Here is a 16,890-nt window from a genome sequence, read left to right as displayed (position 1 = left end):
GCTGTTCTAATACCTGTGAACAATTAGAATCATCAAAATAGTTTTTAGACACGCTACAGAAATTTTGGGTGTTCTAATCAAGTATAAAAACACAGATATGGTTAATGGGTGAATATGGTCTTGAATGCAGAGCATGAAGCTATAAATGTTCAATAGTGTAACAAATTTCTAGTATGCTGCAAATAACTATACAGTTTTGATATTTCGCTATTGTAACATTCGAAGAGGTAGAGTAGGCTGTGTCTTCCTTCCCCTATCTAGTGCAGTGAGAAGTCACCAACCTCAAGGTTAATGCATAAAACACATTTCAAAAAACCATTAGTAGGTTCGATTTCTGAAGGTTTTAACCAACTATCTCGTAAGAATGTGGATTAAATGCCTATTTCTTTCTTGCAGAACACAGTACGTCACCACAGTTGGCTATATAATTTTCTATGAGAGAAAGGGCTGTGGACAAATTACATGCCTTCATTATCTAATAATGTCATCACCTGCACAATTATGCACTCTTCTCATACTCCTCCTTCCGCATGTAAAGAGGATTTAACTAGACACATAGAAAGGGAAAAAAGCTTTCTGCCTTTTTTTTTTCCCCTTTATACGAGAAGAGTCCTTTCCTATTCAGGGCACACTTAAGTATTAAATAGAATTGGTAACAAAGTCATTTTGTTATCTCCTATTTCTGCTTTCAGAAGATCAGACGTGATGTCTTGAATTAACAAACAAGGGAGTAACACTTACATTCATCACAATAACTGCTTCCACAGCAGGGAATAACAGCTGCCTCCATCATTATCTCTTTACAAATGAGACATAATAACTCATCTGGAACAGGATCCTCTGAGGAGGAGGAGGAGGAGGGTAGCTCCTCTGGTAAGAACGGAACCTTTTCCTTCTTTCCTCTAGCATAGGCTTCCCTGGAGGCAGGGTGGGCAAGGAAACAGAAAAAAGTTACAGACAGGTAATGGAAAACTTTTCCAAGCTTTGGAATTTATCCAAGGAAGATAAGAGATGGAATTCTTCTCATGCCACATTAGCCTTCTAAAATGTAGGCATTTAGTTTAAACTACTTTTCTAGAGCCACAACACCAGAAACCAGGGAACCATGTTCCTGCTCCACAACTCTCCCATTCATTGGATCAACTAAGAAATGAGCTCAGACTAGAAAAATCTCATTTTGACAGATAGAAATCAGGTGAAATGAATCCCACTTGTCCTTTGCCAGAGGGTGAATGTCAGTTGCAGGCTCAGGATCAAGTTGGTCTCTGAGTAATTACATTTTATAAATGAAAGAAGTCTGTGTTACAGCTTCTACAAAAGGAGATCCATGACAGAAAAACAGAAGTGCTACCAAGTGCATTTTAAAACAGCCACTCTTGTCAGCACACCATAGTATTTCCTTAGTTTTTAGCAACAGGAAAACTTCAGTCTGTTTCACACATGGGATTTGATAAAAGTCAGACGGGAAGGAAATCTCAGTCCAACAGCTCTTTGTTGAATTTTGCAAGAAGCCTTTGAAACATAAAACAGAAGCAAAATGAGCTTTCAAAGAGAGCAACTCCACTGTAAACACAACTGAAATGTTTTGCAGAAATACAGATTCTTAGCAGACCACCAGTTTAACCAACTTCCAGGGGCATGAACAGTAGGACCACCCTATTGTAATATGAGAAAGTAGCACAGATTTTAAGGTTAAGATACAATGACAATGTTTCTTCCCCAATCTTTACAGATGCTGGCCAACTTGGTTGCAGTGCCACTCAGACATTTACACGTGGTTTCTCTTGTTCACTCTTTGATCAGTCCAATTCATTCCATACTTACGCATTAATAATTGGTATGGCATATTTTCCAGTCTTTGACAGCATAGCACCCTTTGTATTGGGATCTTTCACCTCCATCATGAAACTCGCTGGAATTCCTGTGCTCTTTTTCATTCTGGGAACAGACCCAGAAGTTTTGTCCTGTTAAGAAATGCAGACATATCTCATCTTAAGACTCAGATGCAAAATGACATTTCAATGATTATTTTAAGCAGCAAAAGCCTTTAATCCTCTCCTTTAACCTAGCGTAAGGGTTACTCAGCTAAAATACTTATTTTCCTAAATGAATATAGCCAGGCTGTTCCAAAGGCTTGAGAAGTGTTTTGAACTCAGTCGGCATTCTTTGGCTTAACTTCAGGTCCCTTAAGGGTGAAATATCCCTCAGCTCACCATCCACTCAGGGAAGAGACACAAACCCGCTCCTGCTCCAAAGCACAATGCAGAGGGAGAGCTTAATTCAGTGCTCTGAATCAGTCACTGGGGAAACTTATATGCACCATCTGTATACGAAGGTTGAATTCATACCTCATGCATATACATTCAGTGACTAATGTTAAATGGCATGAATACTCAACCAGAGGCTTGTGTAATTAAAACACGCAAACATTGAATAGATAGGGTCAACAGAAACATCTTGTTTTTATATGAAATACTAAAAACTGTGAACTGTCATTAAAAAGAACTAAAATTTTGGTAACATGGAAAATTTCCAGTAACATCTAAAAACATAAAAATATGCATGAAAGTTCACAGAGAAAGATCTATGGACGTATTTAATGTCCATGACCTAGAAAAAAGAAAATTTTATATTTATCATTCCGGGTTTCCCTTGAACTTTGAAGGGCTTTGCAACATTGCCATATAACCTCTATATTTTACCCCAAGAGGTGAAATTTCACCCCAAGAGTTCCCCAAGAGGAACCATTCTTAAGATGAGTATTCATGGATTTGTTACATAACTGCCAAGGTTAAAAAACTTAACAAAGTACCACCAGAAGTCCTCCACAATCTTACCCCATTTCTTGGGCAGTTCTTTCTATAGTGGCCAGGCTTTCCGCAAAGAAAGCAAGTATATGATGGTGGAGGTGGACCCAAGGGTTTCTTCATGTAACTACAAGTTTTTTGGGAAAAAAAGAAAAAAAACATGCATGTCTTTCTCTTGTTAAAACATACATCTCCACAATTTTTCCACAATCTTCAAAGAACAGATTTGACATTATCAACACTTACTTGATGGGTTCATATGACCGGCAAGACTGTATCATCATAGCTTTTATTTTATCTTCTTCTGAAACATTGGTTTCAGCCAGATTGGCAGTCTGTTTAACAGGTAATGATTTGACAAACACATTAGGAACACATTTAAGTGCACACAGCCAAAGACAACACCCCTCATGCAATCCTGTAAAGAGCAGCAGACCACTAGCTGAGGTTGCGTGAAAACAGCTGCTTGTCTAAAATATAGTTGTCCTGAAGATGTTCTGGGGAGTCCTTACGCCATTACGTGATGTTTATGTGCCTGTTAAACTCCTTGAAAAGAGCATTCTGGGGCACTCAAAACCTTAGGCTCTGCTTGTATCTTACATCAAGACTTGTGTAACCAATCCAATTTCCTTCCAAGTGGACTTTGTAGAAAAAAAATCACACTATCCAGTATTTTTAAACTGATTTTGAAGCTCCAGACTATTTGAAGGAGACAATAGCCACTGTATATTCCATTGAGAAAGATGTATGCGAGTATCATTAATTACATTTTGCAGCACTGAAAGGACATACAAGGAGTCAGGGAAGTTGTTTTTGCTTGCTGAAATTCCACTTCAGACACAGAAGCATTACAAGGAATCAATCACAGAATCACAGAATCACAGAATCACAGAATGTTAGGGATTGGAAGGGACCTCGAAAGATCATCTAGTCCAATCCTCCTGCTGGAGCAGGATTACCTAGACCATATCACACAGGAACACGTCCAGGCGGGTTTTGAATGTCTCCAGAGAAGGAGACTCCACACCCTCTCTGGGCAGCCTGTGCCAGTGTTCAGTTACCCTCACTGTAAAGAAGTTTTTCCTCATATTTATGTGGAACCTCCTGTGTTCCAGCTTGCACCCGCTGCCCCTTGTCCTGTCAATGGATGTCACTGAGAAGAGCCTGGCTCCATCCTCATGACACTTGCCCTTCACATATTTATAAACATTAATGAGGTCAATTTTTTAATGAATCAAGCTTTTTATAATCCCTCAGCAAGACAACAGACTGTTTTCAGTAGAAATTTGACCATCATGTGCTGTATCTATCTTCTTCATATTAAAAGATTTAACCATAGTAAGCAAAACCTGCATTTTTTTCCAGTTGACCATATCCTTCTAACATACAAACTATAAGATAAACCTTATGCAGAACTAGATCTTCAAATTATTGAAGCCAGCTGATTTTTTTTAACTAGCAGTTGTTCAAATGTTTTTATTACACAGTAATCCAGGTACAAGCAGGGTCTAAGGGAGTGACTGTAAATGCTTTGGACCTGCAGGCACCTCTCATTCAGATCAACTGGTCATGTTTTGCTTTTTCTATGCATTCGTTCACAAAAGCAACCAACTACTTTCAACATTTTATGAAGTGGTTGTTTCATATACACAGTTTTTTCTCAACAGTAACAGAATCCAGATTGACTTATATGAAATAATTTCCATTAACATTCACAGAAAACTTTACAGATACTTGACTAATTTGTCTGAACCCAAACAGTTCAGTACAAAACACATCCAAAAACCACAAAATATGACTAGGAACAGACCAAAATTCAAATATGGCATTTCATACATAGTAATAATAAAACAGAAAACTCTTTACAACACATTGCCTCCATGCTAAGCCAGTCTACACTAAAGAGGTAGGAGTAAGTAACGCTTCTGAGTTGCTTTCCGTTATGTTCCTCTAGTTTTCTGAAATACTTAAATGTTCTCAAAATCTTCAATGTGTACACCACTTGGACAGCCTCTCACATTTTAAGAGTAAAACTTCACATGAGTTTACAGAACCAAGGACACATTCAGGGACAACACTTACAGAGACCAATTTCTTTTGGTGGCTACCTTCCAAACTATTGTGTTTTTTTTTTTTTTTTCTCCAAATGTACACAATTTAATTTCTGCAGTCAGGGAGGGAAGAAGTGATGCCTTTTCCAAAGTGCAATCACTAGTGCCTTCCCCAGACAGAGTCACACATTATTGAGCTATGAACACAAGCAGTTCCATAGCAAAACATGGCATTACAACAGTTTCAGATGGTCACATCTGCTAATATGCCATGCATACACATTGGTATATTCCTATAAACAATTAGGCACACTTACGCAATTTATACAGTCTGCATTCAAACAAATTAGATTGTGCTGTCCACACTACAATTAACGAAATTTGCAGCAGAGAATGGATCTAGAAATACAATGACTAGAAATTCACAAATAGCCATGCAAATGTCCATGCTTATATTTTGGCTGTTGCAAACCCCCTGAGTTGTCCATAACTTACAGCCAATTAAATTCTTCTGCAAAAATTGTGTTAGTTGCCAATGCAAAATTAACGGAACTTGTGAAAAATGGTAAACAGCTTCTGAAGTGCTGCTTCTTTGTGTCTTGAAGATGAGGAATACTGAAACATTATGTGGAGGCTAATAAGGTACTCCCCTTCTGTCTTCCCAAACTGGGAGCTACTCTTTACAGGATAGTATCAAAGTAGACACGCATTTTAAAGTTAAAAGAAATACTCTAAATTATTAAAAATTAAACTAAAGTTTTGTTCACATTACAACAGTTATCCAGCTATAGATCACAGTATAAGAAAACACTTTGGTTTTTAAGTATTGGACAAGAATATATACATACCTTAATAAGTCGTGCCAGAGAAAGAGATGCAGACGAGTCACCAAACTGTTCACAAAAAAATTAAACACATATTCAAGTTCTACAATTAAAACATAGCAACAGTTAACCTCGACTGTAGTCTGAGGTTATCTTCAGAGTGTCTCTGAAAGAGGCATTTCCAAACTAGTAGAATTTCTATGTGTTCAAAAGAAAGCCCAAACCCATGACAGCTTAAGAGTGCCTATGTGGTTAATGGGAAGAAACTAAAATAACCAAAGCTGCTTGAGATCGACTTACTGCTCCAGAATAGCTCAGAGAGGGACCCTTGTCAAATGCTCACAACTGCTTCAAAGTCAAAGGGGTAAGGAAGCTGTCAATTTGCAGCTAAAAAGAATTTTAAAAAAAAATTCAGTTTATTTGAGAAGGAAGCATCACTACAGGAAACTTATTTTCAGTGTAGTTTGCAAATTAATCAGTTCATGTCTCATCATTTCTAAGTGCACACAGTTATGCTTTTATGAAGACAGTAGTTGCCTGTTCAAATAAAGCACAGGCACATCAGCTCTCAAACATGAACTCTGCCAATAAGTTTAAAAATGCCAAACTCACCATACCACACAAAATCCAAATCAAAACACCAATTCAAAGCATCAGCCATAAAAGTAAATCAACACTTTGCCTAGAAAAAAATAAACTGCTCAAAGTCTTGAAACAAAGGTGTTTACCATGTCAGAGTAGCCTATAAAAACGGAGAAAACTGATTTCTGTATTTTATTAGACCACAGGCCATACTATCCAAATTACTTTGGGAAGTGTGAGAATTTAGTATTATTCTCCTTGCTATCAGACCAAAACCAATTTTGAATGATGATGAAAACTTGGATTCAGAACACAAGCGTGTAATTTTTTTCTCCACTGCAACCACACTCTTCCCTCCCAGCTACCTACTGGAACGGTTTGCAGGAAGAAAGTCCTCAGGCCACTAGATAGTAATGGGCTGCAATGTTTAGTGAGAACTAATAGCGAAGTGCAGGTTTTCAACGAGTAAAAAGGGTAGCTCTTATTTTGTTCCTTTTCCAGTAGATTGAATTATATTACGCCACAAGCAGCAGTTAATCCGACACTAGTAAAACATGATCAGAAAGAACCCTGAAGCACTGCTTATTGTGTCTTAAGTTGTTGAAAAACGTAGACTAAAATTTCACAATGTAAACTGAACAGCTGTCCTCTAAACTCTCTCTCTCAAAATGGCAAAAAATATACTCCAAACAATTTTTATTGCAAGAAACAAAAAGCACAAAACAACCTGTACAAATATACATATTATTAGCTAGAGACAGACAGATGTAGAACATGGCACTATGTTCAATCGGACAAACCTTGAATCTACATGATCTAAAAATGATCATACATTATCTGTACAACACAAAGTCCTACAGGAAATATTCTAGCATATTCCATATGAAATACAATGTATCACTTGGCACAAACACCAATATTCACATTAGAACTGTGCAAATGAAGACATTACTCAGTTTTTACTAGGCTGAATCAAATACATTTTATTTACAACATATACTGTGTTTTACTGGAAAATAGATGAAGTTAATGTTTGGAAAATTAATACAAGGCTACTCCGTTTAGAATTAAGTGCAGTGTGTAGAATCACAGAATCACAGAGTCACAGAATCAATCAGGTTGGAAAAGACCTCTGGGATCATCGAGTCCAATCTTTGCCCTGACACCACCACGTCAACTAGACCATGGCATTAAGTGCCATGTCCAGTCTTTTCTTAAACACATCCAGAGATGGTGACTCCACCACCTCCCTGTGAAGCCCATTCCAATGTCTACTGACCCTTTCTGAGAAGAAAAAAGTGTGAGATTGTATTTTTACATACTGCTTTTGATGTTCTGCTCCCTGGCTCAGTTTGACTTCTACAAGAAGACATAAAGGTGATTATAAGTTAAAATAAAGCATTTGTACCCAGCATAAAGCAGTAAAATCAGATTATAAAACCTGAACATCAAAACATTATGTTCTGATGGTCTAGTGAATGTGGAAATTTATTCCTATACATAAACAGTTCCCTCTTGGTACATTCAGTGCAACTAACAAAACTCCCCAAAATCTCATTTCTACTTTATCACAAATTACTCTAAGAATTACAGTTAGAGAACACAAGCATGTGAGAGGAAGTCCTCAGCTATTTTGACTTTACTACTTAATTATCAAAAATATGAAGCCTGTACTACAGCTTTGTGTTCTTAAATAATCACCCATCAAAACATGAAGGCAAATTTAGCCAATCTGTATATCCCTAGTATTACAAATAGGTACCAGATGCAGTACTAAGAAAGTTTCTAAGAAAGAACAGTGACGATCATATAGACATGTCCAAGTGCAAGTTTACTTAAGTGAAAAAAATCAGTCATCTGACAAAGAAATAACAAACATGTCAGCAGCACAGCCTTTAGAACAGTGTTTATTTGTGGAAGCCCAGGCACTGTGTTCAGATATTTACTATGTTCAGGCATACAATGCTTGATGGATACTCACATAACATCTGTCTTGCTGGTAGCTTTAACTGCTCTGGGAGGGATTCTTCTAACCACTACTGATGTGTTCTTAGGAATGAGGGTATTATAATCTGTGTATTCTGAAAACAACAGAAATACAGAAAAAAACATTAGTCAATTTGTAAGAATGTATATTAATATGGAATTACATGGCACTTCAGAGAATCCCTTTACAGACGTAAAAGCAAAAGTTTATACGTAACATTGCGCTTTCATCGTCTCACTAACAGATGCAAGAAACCTTCAGGTTCGAGAATCAAACACAAGCAGCAAAATCTTCTTTTTCGTTCTTTTAAAATAGTTGGAATGCCAATAGCAAAATAAATGGTCTCAAAGGTCACCAAAGGAGAGTCTGCTAACGTGTGAGGTTCTTTCCTGATCTAGCTTAAGTTCCTTCTGCTTCTGTTAGGCCACAAAACCAATAGAACTTTGGAGAAAAACAAAACACAGCAAAGTCTCACCTGCATAAACCAGATTCTAAAGTCTGACCAGCTCGCCCTGCTACAAAACAGCACTTAGCTAAAGCATGAAAACTCTGTGCCACTGCTTTCATATCTCTAAACTAAAAACGATTCACGTATGCACTAGCGCTCAAGACTGACAGAACACAGAAGAGAGCCTGCCATCTCTGTCTATTTCTTGGAGCTTAATCCATCAACATCCACAACTCTCAGCCGCTCAGGGCTTTACATTTAAATGGAAACAAAACAGGCAGTGCTTTGGCTCACAGAAGTTTTGGGGGGTCTTTGAGCTCGCTTTCACAAGGAGTGCAGAATGGGCTACAACTAAAGTGGTATCTCCTCTCTTAAGCTCATCATTGAGTTTGAATTAACCAAAGGCACGTGAATTCTTTCTACTCCCTTTTTGCAGAGCAGAGAAACTCAAACAAAATTACTTATGAAGACAGAAGCCTTGAAAAGCCTTTGGATAAACCGCGTGCGCCTGAAGCTACCCCTGCTTTGCCTCGGCTTACACAATGTTCAGCTTCTGAAAAGGAGGAAAGCCTTCTGACCTTTGACATAAGGCCCAAACAAAAAACCTAACTACCTGAGACACTTGCACTGAGTAAGCTTAAAATGCAAAGATCTCTGCATGAGAATGGTTTTTATATTGTACTTAGACAAGCTGGATGTGACTAAAGATTTTAAAGCACTATCAGCAGCCATTCCCTGTGATCTGCCTATAGTTTTAAATGCTAAAAGGCCTTACCTTCGCAGATCAAATTAGAATGATGGTCTGAAAACTGAAGACGCTGTATATCTAGTCAAGATCTGTCAGGGTGGTTTTGCTCAGCGATCACACACAAAATAGGAATATTTCACAATTTATGCTCCATTTTTCAGTATATTATTCCTATGGGCAGGAACCTCTCTTAGACCAGAACATACCTACCAGAAGACACTATCTCAACCACAAAATGAAAGTTTTAGTTCTATTTCCAAATGACAGTATGCTGCTTCAGAAAACTGAGGAATCATTTAGCTGAAACTAATTCCTGATCTTCCCCTGGGAAATGGAACAGCAAGCTCCCTCTAGACATCAGCGTAGTTTCAAATTGTAGGAGAAAGGACTACTGATGACGAAAAGAGAAGCTTTTACAGAAGTCGTATATCCTGAAACCAGATAGGGGCTCAACTAGAGCCCTTCTCAGAAGGAAAACCTAAGCATTACACAGCCACCTGTCAAGAGAGGCCTGCACTGGGACTTTTTGATGGAGTAGGAGCTCGAACAGTGCTGAGGCCCAGGCAAACAACTGGGAGGATGTTCCAGCTGCTGTTCTAGAAGCCCAAAGCAGCTGTTTCTACCTGTTCAACAGAGTCATACAGAGTATTCTTTCTGGTCCAGATCACAAACCACTGGACTGAGAGACAGGATAAGCAACAGTGGTTCAAAAACATGCAGGAGTTTGCTATGCCTGTGTCAAACTAAGGATTGTGCTAGTTCTACAGAAAATTACAAGTGGCAGCACCTCTCCTAGAAAGAGACTGTCTATAAGAAGACAGCAACCAATGCATTTATTCACAAATCATGCAAGCCTGCAGAGGTCAATTTGAACATGCACAGCAGGTGTATGATGCAAAAAGAGGAGTAAGACCTCTTTTAGTATTTTGTGACAATTCATTGAGCATTAGAAGAGCATTGGTATCTCCCTTCTAAAACGACTATCCTAGCATGTTTATAGACATATATATATATGTATAATGTACTGATATATGCTTGTTTTCAATCCGCTTGCTAAGTGCACAGTGAAGAGAGCTTCAGCCATCTAGTAACCTACTGATATAAAAATGAATTCACCTGAAAAGTCAACCAGTACATGTTTAAATGGATCAACTGAAGAGGGACAATAGCTTGATGAAGTAAAAGCTTTTTTTTTTATATAGGACACTTATCCCGGCACATATTTGTATTTGGTACTTGAAGTATCCCACCAGCTTGGTCACCGTGTCAGAGAATTTGTGGAAGAGTGTTTACATACAGCAGAGTACAGTGCTGAGTTAGTTCTGTGAAGGGACCTGATACCAGTTGGCTTTAATACATTTCTTTTTCCTTTGCCTCAATTAATTGAATTCATTTTGGTAATGAAATTTTATTAAAGGTGAAGTCAAACAATGTAGACTAAAAAGTTAACTTTTTTTTTTTTTTTTTTTACTGGGAAAGGACTATAGTGCTATTTCTGAAGTCCCTAGAAATTTTTGTTTGCTCAATTTGAATTTAACAGATGCCGGCTTAGTCTAACAGCTCTCAGACTAAACTGGCATCTCCCAGCAGGAACCTGTTCCCCATGAGCAGCAAAGTGAGCAGTGACAGCAAGCTCAACAGGTGACTTTTCACACTTGTCCAAGCAGAGCTCCAACAGAAATGTTCAACAAAGCTGGAGGTAACAACATTGCTGATTCCTACTTCCTTACAGCACAAACCTGTTTTTACTGTCAGTGATGGCCAGTAAGTGGCTACTGGACTTTTGTCAATCATCTGACCTGTGATTACAAATAAGGATTCAATTAACTCAGAAAGCTTGCAACAGCAAAGGAAGATTTGGATGTTATATTAAAGTCAAGAGTGGAAGAGACCTAACAGTCTAAAACTTGCCATCTGTTCTACAGGAAAAACGTATGCTTGAAAGAGTCAAGGGAAAGGAGTATTTCAAGGCATGAATGGAGGCAGACAAGTTAAACGAGCTACTTTGACTGCTGCCTCATACTGACTTAAGTCAGTATGACTTAAAAATCTTAAATCAACAATTGCATTAGTGTCCACAACCTTCTTCCTGCAGAAAAGTACAAACATCTCAGGTTATGATCTGAAGTTTTTTCTGCTTCGCATTTAATGCACAATTTAAAAATCCCATTTTTAAATTAATCTAAAACTCTGAAAATTTGACAGGTTTAATAGGTTGTGTCATATGTATGCTATGAACAAGTCATGGAAAAAAGTTCCTACTTTATGTTATGGCTTGCTTTAAACCTTCTTTTTGAGTCTGACAGCATTGCAAATGCACCTCTCTGAGCACCATCTAGAGTATTTTCACCCAGGTAAAAAAGTACAGCAGCTCATCAGAACAGAAGTCATCAGAAGGCAAGCCTGTATGTGAAATGAGGAAGAAAAGCCTTTATTAGGCTCAGATGCCTTGCTAACCAGCTATTATGCTACTGGGGGAAGGATTTGCAGAGTAAGAGATGAAAATGGCTACTAACATGCCAGACTGTCTCTACCGGAAAACAGGGTAACTCCCAAGAACACATTTTCTCCCGCGTGCTTCAAAATATGCTTTCTCATTCTGTGACTTTTTCACTCTCTTCTAATCAACACCACTTGCACACTTTTTGTGAGAAATAAATCATCTATGTAGCTGGCACTGAAAGCACTGCCTTAAAGCATCTTATTAATAGACTCGACTACTCCTTCTGGATTTTCAGGTTCCACCAGAATAGCTACCAATGATCTCATCTACATCTGGTCTATTGTCGTTTCTTGAAGGAGCTAGTTCAGTAGGCCAAACAGTTCATGAAACTCTCCTTTGCATTATTATCATACAGTACTGTGCTCCAAAAGAGCACCTATATTGCTTTGAAAGGATGAGCCAATAAAATCTAACATACTTTCAATCATTAATCTGATTATACAGACCTCCTAATGTCTTAGTGTCTTATTGACACTGCTTGCCATTTCAGTGTGTGACTGGGAAAGCAAAAGCAATGCTGGAGACAATGTGGGAATGACCCAAACTGAGCCTGCCTGAAGCACCTGGCCAACGGACACTAACGGAGCTGGCAGCACACCCCCAGGAGGTCCCAAACCTGCTGGTGATAGAGTCAGAGCAGCTGACTCCCAGACAGTGTGTGAGCTCCATGGTAACATCATGGTACCCACGTGACTTACCCTCAACTCAACCAGGGAAACAGGAACTCCATCTCCTTTCTGAAAGCTCTACATAATCCTGCTGCCTGGCAGCCCAAGAATTAATTGCACTCTGAGGTGCAACCAAAGTAATCCCCCATCCTAGCACTGCAACACAAAATGGCATGGTGAAGGGCAAGGTTTAAAAGTTGCTTAAATGTCTTCTCTCAAATGCTAAGTTTGTACAGTGTTGAAGACATTCCAGGAGACAGACAGACATCAGCTGTGAGGCCTAATGATTTCAGAGTAAGCAGGAGTTTGTTTTGATGACATCACATCGTAGCATTACTAAAACTGTCCAGTGCAGGCTGCAACACTGAACTCAAGCCCTAAGTTCTGAGTTCAAGAGACAGTCTTACAAGAGCACTATTCTTCCTTAAAACTATTAATCTAAGATCAGTTTAGAGTCCTGTTTTTGGTTTTATATTTTTTTGTATTTTGCCTGATAAGCAGAATAGCACATTGTCCAAGTGTTTGGAGTCAGAATGTTACAGGGCAGGAAAGAGTACTCAAGAAACCCAAGTTCTGGAGTTTGCAGCTCTTCCACAATATTGTGAGAACATCACAGAATCACAGAATCACAGAATGTTAGGGATTGGAAGGGACCTTGAAAGATCATCTAGTCCAATCCCCCTGCCGGGGCAGGATTGCCTAGACCATATCACACAGGAACGCGTCCAGGCGGGTTTTGAATGTCTCCAGAGAAGGAGACTCCACAACCTCTCTGGGCAGCCTGTTCCAGTGTTCAGTCACCCTCACCGTAAAGAAGTTTTTCCTCAAATTTAAGTGGAACCTCCTGTGTTCCAGCTTGCACCCATTGCCCCTTGTCCTGTCAAGGGATGTCACTGAGAAGAGCCTGGCTCCATCCTCTTAACACTTGCCCTTTACATATTTATAAACATTAATGAGGTCACCCCTCAGTCTCCTCTTCTCTAAGCTAAAGAGACCCAGCTCCCTCAGCCTCTCCTCATAAGGGAGATGTTCCACTCCCTTAATCATCTTCGTGGCTCTGCGCTGGACTCTCTGTAGCAGTTCCCTGTCCTTCTTGAACATCTACTATAAAAGACAGGTCAGGAAATTCAGATCAAATTAAAAGGAGGAGAGTTTGAATGCATCATTCTTGAGTATAGGCTTTTTAAAGGGACTTCTGCCTTTATAGAACATGCCTCTATAGTAAGCATGGAAGCGGACACTCCTCCCCCCCTGCCCCCTTTTCCAGATAGGTCCCGGCCATCCATTTTGCCTTCCCAGCATCTTCTAGAGTCCATCATACCATTTTTTTCTGCTGATATTTAAAATTCTGTTTACTTTTATCTTATATTAGCATTGCTTCTATTACTAGATTTCCATTATGAAAAGTAACAGTTACTGAACTGTAAAAGGTTATAGTACTCCGAAGAATCTGAACAAGTAGGCCACCTTCACTCAAGGGTCACTTTGTTCTTTCCAAGATAATTTCAACATTTAGTCAGGACTCCTGCAGAGACAAAGTTATAAAAAAACAATACTTTATGTCCACGTGTAAGAATTCCAAATATCCCATTTAGGCAGAATATCCTGGTCTAATTTTTTCCTTTATCTTCTGAAAGTGAGTTTAAGCATCTACATCTGATAAATAAAAACTGAAATTCACAGTTATGCATATAAACCAAAACTTTGGCATACATATATATTACACTGAAATGTATTCTCTAGCTTTGCTCTGAAAAGCACTGGGGGATTTTGGCGTTTTCACATGGAAAACACCCTTAGTAAAGCTTCAATAAGCATCTGTGTCACTAATATATCAAGTTTAAAATTTTATACTCATTTTACAAAGGTAACACTGCAACACAGCCTACCTAGAGGAGGATCTTGTCACTGTTAAACAAGAGTGATGCTCTTTAAAGTAAGAAATATATTCCTTCTTTAACTTCACCTTTAGGCAACACCACATTTAACACAACCTAGTGAAGCAGGTACTTTTTCTTCCCTGGATTCTGATTATGTACAAAAACAAAGCAACACACTCTGTAAAACTGGCATTATGGGTATTAGAGTAACACTTGATGGGGTAACATATTGCTCAGCATAAATTTTTCTTCTAAAACTTTGCTTTCTGGGCCCCACCTGTTGTAACAGAACCTATGTGTTTGGCCTATTTCAAAACATTTTTTCTTCTGGTGATAATAGCTGGACTCCATCACAGTTTATTACCATCCAACATCCTGGTTTTAAGGCTCTGTTTTACCCAGGTCCAGCTATTACAGGAGTGATGTCAGCCAGTTGGCCATTCAGCCTGCTAGCATTTGTGAAGCTGAAAGTACATTAGCAACTGAGGACAAAATTCACAGACCCTTCCGCAGCAAAAAGTCCTTCAAGCAAATGAAACATTTTTCAAAAGCTCTTGACAATTTTATTCAATATGACTAGAAAAATTCAAGACTTCTGAAATCTATGTCTATCTACGTATGTCACGCAATCCAATGGCATCCATAAGACCCCTAACATTGTGCTGTTAAGTGTCTTCACAGACATTCTCCTAAAACCAGTTTAAATATCTGCAGATAAACAGTGAGCTTTAGGTCCAACCACTTTAAAGGCTAGGGCTGAAGTCACAGTTACCACAGCGAACATATTATTCTGGTTAAGTTTTAATACATGAAACAGGAAGAGGAAAAAACCCACTAGTACACATTTTAAAGAAAAGACTGTTGTAAGAGTGCCACAGAACCACAGCAAAATTTAATGCTTAAGGAATGAAAACACTTTACAAGTCTTTATTTCTGAAAAGTCATGTCCCAAAGTCTTTAATCACATTCAAACTTATCAAGATGGCAGATTACCAAACTGAAATATCATACCAAGGAATAGGAAACCATTATCATCTCTGAGAATCAAGCACTATTTATTAGAATTAAAAGAATTTATGACTTCTTTAAGAACATTTCTTACGTATATTCAGCATACATGTTCTGCGATAAAACTTCGGTACTGCCCTGACATGGTTAACACGTAGTACCACAAAAAAAAAGGGTTTGAAATGAATGATGAAGTGATGCTCAATGGCATCTGAATGACAATGTCTTTGGTGTAGAAAAGAACTTATATTAACAAGAAATTAGAAAGTAAAATTTAGATAGAACACTCATGTGCAACATGGCTTTAAAGGGTCTGCATAGATTATAACTCACAGATACACTCTTGATCCTAAATGTTCCAGTTTCTGCAACAGCCACAAAACTAGACTTCCAGTGCAATGAGGTATAACAAGTTGAAGACAAAATTAAGTCACAAAACCCACTTTTTTTTTCTTCAAATTAGCCATCTGTTCTATTTTCATCACTTTCAGCTTTGTCCGCCAGAAAGTTTGGTATTGTAGGATACCCTCCCACATTTTCTTATCATTTTAGCTAGAATTATTGCAAGAAACCAAAACTTTTGTAAGCACTATACGTTGCAAATCAACCTCGTATTCTATGCGTAGCTCCACGTCTAAAACACAGGTCTGAAGGCAGTTGTCAGAACAGCAGCTCGAAAAGAACAGCTCTGTGAGGCCCCCAACACAAGTCACACCTGCCGATCATGGCCCAATCGCATTATCCCTTCCCACCTCGCTTAATCCCTGGCACCAATTGCCCTCCTGGTCCCCCTGCACGCTGGCAGGACGGGCCCCAGGCTGACTCATGCTATGTGGGGATGAGCCACAAGGAGCAGAGTGTGGCTCCCGCAGGACATGGCTGCTGCTGGGCGGTCTGCAACACCACCAGCCAGGCGGTCCCCGAGGCCCTGCACCCGCTGTCCCCACACACCTTCTTTGGTCTGCGCGTTGGTGATCTGCAGATCGCAGTTGGCCGTGTTCAGCTTCTCATGGGCCATGATCTGGCGCTTGAGGTCACCCAGGGAGATGTGGAGACCATTGAAGGTGACTGTATCATAGTTCAGCTTGGAGAAGAACTTGTAATGGACACACGACATGGTTGGGGCCAGGCAGTGCCTGCTCAGCAACCTGCAAGTTTAGTTAAGTGAAAAAAAAAATCAGTCATCTGACAGAGAAATAACAAAAATGTTAGCAGCATAGTCTTTAGAACAGTGTTTCTTTGTGGAAGCCCAAGCACTGTGTTCAGATATCTAACACATTTCGCCATGAATGTGCCAAAATACGAAATGGGCTACTATTGACTAAAAATAGTAGTAGAAATGTCACCTGAAAGCAGTTCTTAGGATTTTGTGCAAGAAGGCTGG

At 39.0% G+C, this 16,890-nt stretch overlaps 1 protein-coding gene across 1 annotated transcript; it reads right to left on the bottom strand.

Annotated features, from left to right (window-relative positions):
• Positions 1–7,535: 7,535 nt before the first annotated feature.
• LOC137674576 (E3 ubiquitin-protein ligase RBBP6-like) lies at positions 7,536–16,623 on the bottom strand. Its single transcript, XM_068420037.1, has 3 exons — positions 16,458–16,623; positions 8,246–8,345; positions 7,536–7,623 (listed from the first exon to the last, which is right to left on the bottom strand). Exons 1-3 carry the CDS (start codon positions 16,621–16,623, stop codon positions 7,536–7,538), a joined length of 354 nt encoding a protein of 117 aa, XP_068276138.1.
• Positions 16,624–16,890: the final 267 nt, after the last annotated feature.

Source organism: Nyctibius grandis, chromosome 30 (assembly GCF_013368605.1).
Source record: "Nyctibius grandis isolate bNycGra1 chromosome 30, bNycGra1.pri, whole genome shotgun sequence".
Taxonomy (NCBI): domain Eukaryota; kingdom Metazoa; phylum Chordata; class Aves; order Nyctibiiformes; family Nyctibiidae; genus Nyctibius; species Nyctibius grandis.
The sequence above is the reverse complement of the archived record's forward strand: the minus strand, read 5'-3'. Positions and strand labels throughout refer to the sequence as shown.